General features: G+C 51.4%; 1 protein-coding gene across 1 annotated transcript in view; it reads right to left on the reverse strand.

Annotated features, from left to right (window-relative positions):
• Nucleotides 1-12,118, reverse strand: part of LOC144732519 (FERM, ARHGEF and pleckstrin domain-containing protein 1-like) — a 101,954-nt gene that overhangs the window by 18,532 nt on the left and 71,304 nt on the right. The window contains 5 exon segments of the mRNA XM_078613926.1: nucleotides 907-1,079; nucleotides 4,844-4,977; nucleotides 8,011-8,093; nucleotides 9,065-9,154; nucleotides 11,499-11,641. Coding sequence (XP_078470052.1) covers nucleotides 907-1,079; nucleotides 4,844-4,977; nucleotides 8,011-8,093; nucleotides 9,065-9,154; nucleotides 11,499-11,641 — 623 coding nt within the window.

The raw sequence follows: 12,118 nt of genomic DNA on the forward strand, positions 1-12,118 counted from the left end.
CGCAAGAACTGCCGGTCACAGCCTGGCTCGGCGTGCCGGTTGTAGAGGGGAAAGGAGAGTTGAATAAAAAAAAAACACAGACGGACTGATGACAACATCGGGGAGAAAACAAATCGGCATCCTCCCGGGAGACAAGATCCACACAGATCCAACTGGAGAAAAGAAGGAAGAGAGGGAACGGTGCACGCCCTGAAAGGAAGATACAACAAGGGCAGTCGGGAGGAAAACAACGCCTCAATGTGGGTGACGAGGAGGGTCCCGCGTTTGTTCCCGGTGTCGATGGCGGTGGCGGACACGTGCCGGGCGAATTTTTTGATGACGTTGAACGTTCACCTCGGGAGACCGATATCGCTCTGCGTGTCCCAGCCGCAACTCGCCGCTCCGCCGCGACCCCTAACCCCAGCCCTGAAACCTTCCGCGGCGTGCCATTCCGCGGTCACCAACCTTCGCCGTTCGTATCCACATTGCAAACAAACTCAACACGTCCGTCGATCACGCCGGGGCATCGCGAAGCGAGCGAGCGTTCTATCGGCGACGCTTCGGGCGATGCCCCTTCTTCACGGCACGTGGAGAGGGTCAGGGAGGTCGAGTGAATGTGTACAGATTTTGCCGTTACACACGGACACCCAAGGCAGTTCAAATGACGCCGCTAACTTGATTGGCGTCGTTCTCCCATCCACGCGTCCAAACCCGCTGCGTCTCTCAGTGTAATTCGGCAGCACGTGTCATCTCTGGGGTTCTTCAAATTTGCGCCCCATTTATACTGACGTAGTTTTTTTTTTGCTTGTCAATGACGGCGTGGGCCTCGGAACCACGCGAGAAAATTTGGTCACCTTCGCTCTAGACTTTGACGCGAAACTCACGACAGAGACCGGAACCCACCCCCCCCCCCCCGCCCCCCGCTACCTCAGCCGCCCGGCTGATGTCCAGCAGAGACACGCTGGTCTGCCGGTGGCAGCACACTTGCACGGTGCTGCTCGTCTGCTGGTGAACGGACAGCCTCTCGGAGGAGGCTCCGTGAGGGCTCCGCGGAGACGCGGCCTCGTCCTCGGCCGAGTCCTCCTGGTCGTCGGAGGAGTCTGGCGGGGGTGGGGTGGGAGCGACAGGTTTTGTGCGCGGGAGGGGAGGAAGGGGGGGGGGGGGAAACGGCGTTTGCGGCTTCTTCTCATCGGTCTTTGCTTCGAAGGGGGAAACGGAACGCCTTGTACGGGGCGAGCGCGAATATCGACGTCGATCACAGGCGCATCGTGAAATGCCTATTTGCTCGTCCATAACAGAGGTCATTTTGGGGTTAGATCGCGTAAGTACAAATGTGTTGTTAAACCCGCCACCACCCGACGCAGCCAATTAGCAAGGTTTCACGTAAAGTAAACATGGCAATTCGTTATGAGTACAGCACACCGGTGTGTTGAAGAGTAAAATCCCACTACATTTACAATTGGTAGCGTGACGTTTCGCCAGCAATTACAACTAGCGTCATCAGGTGCGCAGTCAGAGCTGTGGTCGCGATGGCGATCAACACGGACAACAAGCACACGCGAGTGGTGGGCCCATGACTGATTCGCTCCCCGACGATTTGACGGATTATACCGTGATCCGGGGTGATAATTCAGGAATGGATTTTGTTTTATTCATTGCTGTGAATAGTAGCGCCTCCAGTGGCTGCAGAGGTTATGTTAACGCTATTAAGTGCAACATATACGATAAAAAAATTTCAAGCACGCGATTGATGTATCGTGAAAACAAGCGATTTTATTAATCGATGTACAGCGCTACAACAGTTATAAGTAATGACCCATAATGATGGTGTGTCACGCTGCCATGTACTGGACATCCGTGAAAACTATTAGACATCGGTGAAAAAGAGCTTCATAGCTCATCAGATTCCTCGAGCATAAATAAAATATTCTGACTCTGATCACTCCGGAAAAAAATTGTGTTGCGATCGATACGTCGTGATCTATTATTTTCTACCTACGTGACTTTACCGAAAAAACCAAAGAGTATGGATTCCTGCGGTCACGAAAGCTTCAAATCAAGATCTATTGTTACATTGTGCAACTCGATGTGGGTGTATCATGGGGGACCTTTTTGGCAGTATCAAAGTATGAAAAATAAGAATAGGTTTTTTTCCCTTTCTGGTAATAAAACATGTGGTGGTAAGATGTTCAAACGCCAAATAGATCGTCTGCATTATTTACACATAATTGTGGTGAACATGCAAACAAACATCCTCTGATAATAATAATAAGAACGTACACATTGTCTATGAAACGGATTCGCCTACACCAGAGACACCCTTCTGTATGGCCAAGTCTCACTACCAGTGTCAGACCACAGAACGCTAAAAGGCGAACAGCACAAAGACACTGCACGTATCAGAGCATTTATATGGCTCGGGGTGAGTCATTTATATCATGGGACCTTTTTTGGCAGGATAAAAATATGAAAAATAAGCAGAGGTTTATTGCCAGAAAGGGCAAACACAATTCCTATTTTTCGATGTGGGTAGCTGAGCAGGAGAGGGAGCGGCTCACAATGGGAAGGTCGCGAGTTCAAATCCTGGTTCGTGGTTGACTTAGCCAATCATCCCGCCAAGGTGGATAAAATCGTGTACCACTTAATGTGTAAGTCGACAGTGGTTGTCCTATGGTTAATATCGGCCCTGCCATCGGAATGTGGAATTTTCGCCACTTGCTCAGGGCTGTGAACGGGCTATGAATGCAGCGCTAAGGGTCATACGAGCGTGAAATCACGGCGACGTTTGAGTGCGATTCGTGTATCGTGTATTCATATTTGATGAACAGAGAAGTGTATGGTGTCATGCCGAATAGCCATGCAACACGCACATCCATTCGCATGTCAGTGCTGGAATCAGAAAGTGCCTGAGAGCAATGATATGTGTGTATGTTGAACTTTTTTTTTGCACCGTACGTAGCCAACTGAGCTAATCGGAGCCAACTGAGCTAATCGCAGTTCCAAAGAAATTAGTTCGTCAATCTGGATGATTTAAAAGTGCACAGCTCACAGTGGGCTTCCTAATAACGGCTGGGAAGAGCGTTCCAGACGGCCGCAGAAGCGCATGTGGAAAGCGCGCGGTGGCGATGATACGGTGACCACCGTCTTTAAATCATCATCTGCCGCACCATTTGAAGCACAGTCCTCAACAAGGTGCTGCCTCGGACTGGGCTCTGCAGATTGTGGCCAGGCACCCGTCACACGGCGCGATTGCCGCTCTGCGATCGGAGCCACGCAGAAGACGCCGTCAGATGCCGGCTCCCGAGGCCAGAAGGGGGTTTTTGTGTGTCTCGCTACCGCAATCAGAATCTTTACATTTTAGATTGCAGGAGGAATCCGATGAGCTATGAAGCTCATGTTTTTTTTTCTCACGGATGTCCCAGTATGGGCGGTTCGGCAAGTCTATGACAGCGAGCAATGCACAAAAGCACACCATAGGAGTGCAAAATAAAGTCACTAAATAGACAAAAATAAGACAAACATTCATTACATTATCCAGATTAGGCAAGGCAGCAAAAACAACAAAACAACCCCAGACCACACCAAGAAAAAATGGCAAATTAACATTGAACTATCGATACACCCTTGATGTAGTTTCAAAGGTTTGGTGTCGATCAGACCCTGTTTAACCCTGTGCAGTGTCTTAAGGTCAGTACTTTTGTTTTACAGATCACTCACACATGTTAAATCGTGTCTTTAAATCCAGCGCTTGAATCTGTTGGACATATGCATATTATACATATACACAGCAGCTGCCATTCGTCATCAGGCGTCACTGATATCACCGCAGCATCCGCGCCAGGCTAGGCACACTCTGAGGATGTGTGCGGGGCGAAGGCTTGATGAGTTACCAAGGGAGAAAGCCCAGCGGTGTGGGTGGAAAGGTGAAATCTGGCCGTGCGGAGGTCAGGTGTTATGGGTCAACAGATTAGAGTCACACACACAAAGACAAAGATTCCCCATGTAGCCTTTGCATAGTTTTGGGGCAAGTGCTGTTCGCAAGTAGCGCCTATAAAGGCTGGCACAGCACACGAGAGGGTGGGTGGCCAGCACCACGCCCAGCCGTGTTTATCTCTCCAATGTTGATGTTTACAAACCACGCCAGGTACTTATCTGAGGCCGAGTCGACCTAGGGGAGGCCCAAGACAAGATTCAGATAATCGTCACCGGTGTTGGCCGTGAGCGGGAATCGAACTCAGGTCACTGGGTTTGTAGCCCAGTGTGCCAACTACACCGCCACCACTCAGCACACAGATTAGAAGCATATACACACACATACAAAGAGAAAGAGAGAAACCCCCCATGTAGCCTTGACAGACTATTGGGGCAAGTGCTGTTAGCGAGCTCCTATGAAGGCCGACACGGCACACGATGGGGTGGGTGGCCAGCACCACGCCAGGCCGCGTTTGTATCCCCAGTGACGATGTTTACACACCACACCAGGTGCTCATTTGAGGCCGAGTCGACCTAGGGGAGGCCCAGGACCGGTTCAGACAATCGTCACCGGTGTTGGCCGTGAGCGGGAATCGTACTCGGATCGCCGGGTTCATAGCGCTGCGTAGCGCTAACCACTACAACTACCGCTCCGTAGGTTCACACACGCACGCACAGACACACAGACACACACGCATGCACAGACACACACACGCACAGACACACATGCACAGACACACACGCACACACGCACAGACACACACACACACGCACAGACACACACACACACGCACGCACAGACACACCCACATGCACAGACACACACACGCACAGACACACACACACACCGACGTGTGAGCGCCATCCGGGGCCGTGGTAGCGTGCGACTCACAAATGTGGCTCTCCACGATGTCGGTCTCGCGGCACGGCGAGTGGCCGGCCGTGGCGTGGTCGACCGTGTCGTCGGCGGCGCGCCTCGCCGCCAGCGTGACGTCCTCCACCCACTTGTCCATCTCCTCCGGCGAGCTGCGAGCAGCAACGTGAAGATTTTCGTCGGGGGGGGGGGGGTGGCGGTCGTCAACGATGGGGCCGAATCGCGTCGCATCGGTCGCGCCGTCGACCGAGCCGCGTTGTGGCGTCAGAATCGGAATCGTGATTTAGACCGGGGGAGGAATCCGATGAGCTGTGAAGCTCTTTATGCAGTGATGTCACAGGTGTGCGATGTGGACGGGCTCGCTGGGAAGGGCTCCGTCAAGAGCAGGTGCGAGACGGCATTTGGACTCCACCGGATTTGGAACGTGTATTTTCAGTGCCTTACATTACGTGAACCCCAGGGTGTCAATTATATTTGGTCAGCAAGACTCCCCTTGCAGAAATAGTAACCCCTTCTCCACCCCCACGGTGATATCAGAATTAGGGTTGGAGTTATGATTAGGTTGAGGGTTGGTGTTAGGATTAGGTTTAAGGTTAGGATTACGTTTAGGGTAAGTTTTTCACGAGCACTGCCATGAGACTGGTGATTACACCAGGTTCTCTCGCTGGACATCTGCGAAAAAGAGCTTCATAGCTTATCGGATTCCTCCGGTCCAAATTGAAGATTCCGATTCTGATTGTTCACGGCGTGACAGTGAAACCGATAATATCTTAAAATCTCAAGAGCTACAATTTTTCGCCAAATCAAATGCAACGCAAGAGGGCGGCCGGGTGGCTGGCTCAGCTGTCGGAGCGCCGTGCCGGCACCTCTGAGATTCCGGGTTCGATGTCAGGATTCGGCCGCCTGCGATTACAGCGGCTTCTCAAGAACAGCGGCGTCGGTCGTCCACAGCCCAAATCCGGCGTTTAACAAGACGGCTACCACGTGGCCCTTGCTCCTGGAGAGATGCTCGTACGGCAGGCAGATGAATTGTCCAGAAGCTCGTACGGCAGGCGGATGAATAGTCAAGATTCGAGCACGGCAGGGGGGGGGGGGTACGAGTGACTGAACGGGGACAGGTGGATGCGGCGACACTGAAGCGGCGTCGCCACGTGCCCGCCACGCCGCGTTGACGATTGTCGCCGGCGTGGGGAATTTAAATTTGGGCTGCTATTCCTGTGCCGTCGGGAAGCGTCGTGATCCCAGCCTCCCAGGGCAGCCAGGCCCGTTTGGAGCTCCCACCGGTCGGGTCGGCCTCCGCCACTCTGTACAGCGGAGATCCTCGGCCTCCTTGATATGCAGCACCAACCCCCCCCCCCCCCCCCCCCACATCAAGACTACTTCTGGATACCCCCGCCTCTCGCCCCGGCCCATGCAAACAACACAACGACGGTCACCGGGGCCGCGATGCGCAGAGAGATCGCAACGTGTCGGTGCGCTCTGCGCGCGTCGAACTTCCACGTTTTGAGCCACGCTCGCTCTGACACACCGGGCGGGGGGGGGGGGCTGGGGGAGCGGGCGGGCGAGGGGTGGACGCTGGAGCGAGAGAAATTCATCTCGGGGCGATTCCTTTGTGCGCTCGCAAACCGCCGGGTGGCTCCGGGCCAAACCAACGCCTCCCAATACCCTACCCGACACCACTCCACCTGTTGCGTGGCGACCGTGGTTCTTGTTGGCTCGGCCTCTTAGCTGGGAGAGAGAATGAGAGAGCCTCAGACGGGTACACCACCCCCTGCCCCCCCAGTGAGAGGGCATGCCCAGGGACCGAAGCCCAAGGCTGGCAACCTCTCTCCTCTCTCTCTCTCTCAAACAAAATAATTCAGAGCGAATTCCCTGCTGAAATGAGCATCCAGGCGTTGATGGTCACCTCCTGTTTACAGCCCTGAGCCAGTGGTGAGAAATTTGCACATTGCCATGGTGGTGGAAAGGCTCTCACTCAGGTTCAGGTACAACCGCTGCTGATTTCCCTACCAAGTGGTTACCCACTTAATCGACCTCGGAGGGATGATGGGTTCGTAGCGCAGCGTGCTGACTGTAGACCCACCCACCCACCCACTTCGCCACGCACACAAACAAAGACAAAGATCCCCCACGCAGCGTGGACAGACTGCCGGGGGAAGTTTTGTTAGCGAGCTCTTATGAAGGCCGGCACGACACACGTGGGGGTGGGTGGCCAGCACCACGCCCGACCTCCCTTGTCTTCACCCCGCACCAGGTACAAATTTGAGGCCGAGTCGACCTAGGGGAGGCTCAAGACCTGTTCTGATAATCCTCACCGGTGTTGGCCATGAGCGCAAATCAAGCTCGGGTCGCCGGGTTCATAGAGCAGCGTGGCGCTAACGGGTCGCACCACCGCTCGACACATTCACCCGTGCCCACCCACACACTCACCGACACCCACCCGCTCACTCACGTGGAGTGCGATTCGGCAGAGGGCAAAAGTGAAGGCGCGGATGTGGGGCGGCTCTAACGACAGTGACGCGCGTGAGCGTGGGTCACCGAATCGGTCTGCTCCACTCACCATTAAGGGCCTCGCCAAGGCTACAGAGCGGGCCACACATCAGGTGCCGTGCTCTTTCCCACTGGAATGTTCGCACCTCCGATTAGCACGGTTATAGATACGTACGGTGCAAAAGAAGTTAAACATATATAGACACAGCATACGTCAGTTTAACACGAAGGCTTTCGCGACCAATATTATTCATGATAGAGGTTTTTGGGTTAGATCGCCTAAGTAACAATGCGTCGAAACTGAGATTGTAAATGTTGTGGATTCACTCTCCAACACGCCGGTGGGCTGAAGTAGTAACTACTTGGCGTTTTGTTTACGTGACAAATCCCTTACTGATTGGCCGTGTCGGGTGGTGGAGGGTTTTCGACACATTTATACTGACGCGATCTTAGCCAAAAACCTCTATTAGGAATACAACATACGTGCTGGCCATATCATGTGCCGTGATCATATAATGTGCCGTGATATATCCACTGCTGGTCATATCATGTGCCCCCATAACGGCAAGGCCCTATTGACTTTGTTGGCAGGTCGCTGCTGCGCTCCCCCCCCTGCCCCCCCCACCCCCCCCCCACACCCACCCCCCCCACACCCCCCCCCCCCACCGTGTCGACCGGCCGCCTCCGGCACTTACTTCGCAGCCACGACGACGTGCTTCTGCGGGGTGGACAGGGTGAAGGAGCAAGGAATGGAGAACTCCCTCTCGCTCGCTGTGATCTGGGACGGAACGACGAGGGGCGAGACGAGCGTGAGAGCCGACGGGTGGCTCAAAGAAAACGAGAAAACTACGAACCATGTTTTTTTAATTTTCGATTTAAAGCTTTCGTGACTGCAGGGATTCATCTTCTTGGTTCTTTCGGTAAAGTCACGTAGAAGGGAAATAATAAAATAATAAAATAATAAAACGTAATAAAATAATTATATATTCTTTATAATATTTTTTTCTTTTATTTTATTCTTTTCCTTCTGCGTGACTTTACCGAAAGAACCAAAAAAATGTTTTCTAATTATTGTTGTTACCCAGGTGTAAGGGTCCCTCCCCTCTTGGGCCATGTAGCTCTTTTTCAGAAGCCACCGGGCTTTCGCAACGTGCGCTCGACATCGCTTGGGGAATTTATCGCCGCCCAAATACTCTAAATGCGTCACGTCGATTCGAAATGTGGAGGGGAAAACCGGAGGCAGCCGGAGAAAAATCCACGTAACCCACGGGGAGAGAGATATGCAAACTCCAAATATACTAAACTAAAAACTTTATCTTGCCAGGTAAGGCCCAAATAGCTATATAGAAGCGACCTGGTCACAAATGATAGCTCAACAAATTGGCTTATCACGTGGAAACTGACAGCAGCCAAATACTGTAAACGCTCGCTTCTAAATGGAGAGGGAAAAACCGGAGAACCCGGAGACAAATCCACGCGACACACGGGGAGACGGACACCGCACACTACAAATATATAGCAGCAGGCGTCAGGATCAGGATCGAACCCATGACCTCCTGTACACCAGGCGAGGTAGTGAACAACTCGCCACCGTGGCTCGGAGGTCTAGAGACTCCGAGGTCGAGAGACTCTGAGCCAGCACCGCTGAGATCCTCGGTGAGAATTGTCGCGGGCAGAGGAGACGGGTGGGGGCGGGTGGGGTGCGGTGATAATTGAGGTGCGTGGCACGTGGGGGCCTGTGCGTCGTGCCTTCAGAGTGCTGAGCTGCATCTTGCCGTGGACCTTGAACTGGTTGTTGGTGGTGAGCGCCTTGCTGGTGTACACCAGCATGTCGTTGAACTGAAACCGCAGGGCAAATATTCAGCCGGGCAGGCGAGCCCCCCCCCCCCGACCCCATTCATGTTGTCAAGCACAAACAACAACAACATGATCTCTTATGAGTCTTCGGATACTTTCAGATCAGGTCATGTATAGCGTTATGCCTCCACCGCACTGCTCAAGTGTGTCTGGGGTCAAGGGCGAGCAACCCTTCAACCTTATTCTCATTTGCCACGAGAAGCAATGCACCACACGCCTTGTAGGAGTGAGCCTTTGAGCTGCAGTGAACCAATGATGATGCCGATTGAGATGTCCGATATGCTTGTTGTCCACAATTGCACCCAATTAAAACAAAACAACATCTCAAGACGTTAGTCGGTAATAACATTGTGGCCGCGAGAAAAACGTTTTGGGCAACGGCCCTTTTTCGGAGCGCGTTGAGAGGCGAGAGAGAGTTGATGTTCTTTCATTCAAGTTGTTTAAAAAAATGTATCCGGGTAGGCATCTACATCACGAGGCCTCCTTTTCCAGTACCAGAATATAAGAATAGGGGTTTTTCCCCTTTTTTCTGGCAACAAAACTGAAATCTTTATTCAGCAGTTCTTTCTTGCTGTGGTTGTCCCACCTGATGACGATTGCTTGTGTTGCAATCGAAACGTCGTAATCTATTATTTTTCTACCTACGTGACTTTACCGAAAGAACCAAAGAGTATGAAACCTTTTTACAAAAAACCATGTCTGCATTAACCACAATACTTTTGGTCAGAATGCAAACAAAAAACACACTCTAATAATAGCTTTCTTTTGAGCCTCGTCTCAAACGGTGCTAGACCAGAGGACGCCAAAAGGCGTTCTGACCACAAGTATTGTGGTTAATGCAGACATGATTCCTCGTAAAAAGGCTTCAATTTTGTTGCCAGAAAAAATGTGAAAAACCTATTCTTATATCCAGGTAGGTTAAGATTTTTTTTTCTATCAGTCGACAGCCATTTCAGGGTGCCTTGTCACGGTGAAATGTGCAGAATACGGCGCGCTCGTCAGATTTAATCTCTAAACTCTTGGCTCTGATCGTGGCATTTTCCTCGACTGGCGCATTTAAGCGGCGATCAATTGATGTGCTTCTTGGGCCAATACGGGTGAAATAAAATCTGAATAATACGCAGTGATCCATTTGTAGAAGCGCCACTACTCCACGCAAGATAATAATAACTTGACGGTAGAGGGCAAATTGTTTCAAAGCCTCTACGTGTCTCTCACCAACCTCAAACAACTTGTAAAATATTTCAGCACTCTCGATAATCTCTACGAAATGGAGTCTCTACCAAAATTCAATCACGCCTATTGAGTAGAAAGTTAAGAAGGTTGTTATAAATCAGTGGGATATCTGAAAAAGTGTCATTTTTTTGTTGTCATCTCAGCTATATTGTTGTAGTCTTTGCTACATTTACCATCAACTTATTATGTTCTTAAATTCCATCACACAATATTTCACAATTACAATATTCTCCAGAGTATAATGCACTTGTAGGTGCGTCTTATACTGGTAGGAACCACCTGGTTCCACCAGCCCAAAGGGGATTATTGTGTCCGTCCGTCCGTCGTGCATCCAAAATAGGAGGGGTGGGGCTGGGTGAAGAGGGGAGGGTGGGGAGGGGCTGGGTGGGAAGGGGCTGGGTGGGGAGGGGAGGGTGGGAGGGGCTGGGTGGGGGGTGGGAGTGGTGGGGCTGGGTGGGGAGGGGCTGGTCACCCCGTGGTGCCCTTATAAAACTCAACGTTTAACCTACTCACGCGGCTTGTGCCCGCCCTCACAGTCGGCCATATTTGCGGAATACACCACGCCGCCGTTGACCCTGGCCATTGACCGAGCAACCCAACGTTCCTACCAGCTCCCTCCGCAGGAATGTGTTAATCCAGTCGGTGTCCTCGCACGTGCGTGTGTGTGACCAGATTTGTCGAAATTAATTGACACCGGGTACAAGTCTTGTGCTGCTTCTTACTTTCTGAAGGCGTTAGGTGATGTGGTAGTTAGTTTTAATCTATCCACTGCCTACACCTCTCCACTGTTATCTCACAGTATTCCCATCTACACATTCCCATATCTCTCCCCTCTCCCCTGACTATACGCCCCTCCACACTCTCTCCGCCCCTCCACACTCTCTCCGCCCCAGCATAGAAGGATTTCTGTCAAAGCCTCGTGGTGAACCTTCGCTCAGTGGGAAGTCATTCATTATTCTCAAACTGCCTCCAGAGTAATCTGGAACTCCCTTCGCCCACCCGCCAATGCTGTCGACTCCCTGCGCCTGTTCAAGACGAAGGCGCGACGCTAAAACATGCACGACTTTTTCTCTAAACTTTTCCAACTCACGAGGAAAAACATGCGCTGTTGGAGGCCTTTTCTCGTGAGTTTGTGCAGGCAGCCCTCGCGGATAAACTCCTGCAACAACAACAACGGATATTGTCTTGTATGATTCAATAAGTGAAAACGTTTAACGCACCGGGCACAAGACACTCATGTCCCGCTTATAGCACTGAGCCAGTGGTGGAGAATTTAGGGCACTTGAAAAACTTTTTATTTCAACGTGAAATTACATTTACGTGAAAAATACAATTGGTTCTTGAATTGAACAGTGATCCTGAAAACTTCGCTATCAATTAACTGTCAACAATTATTTACTGTCAGAAATAATCACACGCTATTATGTTTCACAGGTACTGTCTACCGATAGGGTGCGATGTTGCTGTGTGGTTTTACCCAATTCGGTACTTTGCGAGTAATCTTCAAACGTAGACAAATGTGGACTACCTTGATTTGAAGCTTTCGTGACTGCAGGAATCCATACTCTTTGGTTCTTTCGGTAAAGTCACGTAGGTAGAAAATAAAATAAAATAGATCACGACGTTTTGGGCACAACACACCTGATGACGGACGATGGTGTTGCGCACGAAACGTCGTGATCTATTTTGTTATATACCTACGTGACTTTA

The sequence above is a fragment of the Lampetra planeri genome, chromosome 43 (assembly GCF_965212315.1).
Source record: "Lampetra planeri chromosome 43, kcLamPlan1.2.h2, whole genome shotgun sequence".
NCBI classification, from domain to species: Eukaryota; Metazoa; Chordata; class Hyperoartia; order Petromyzontiformes; family Petromyzontidae; genus Lampetra; species Lampetra planeri.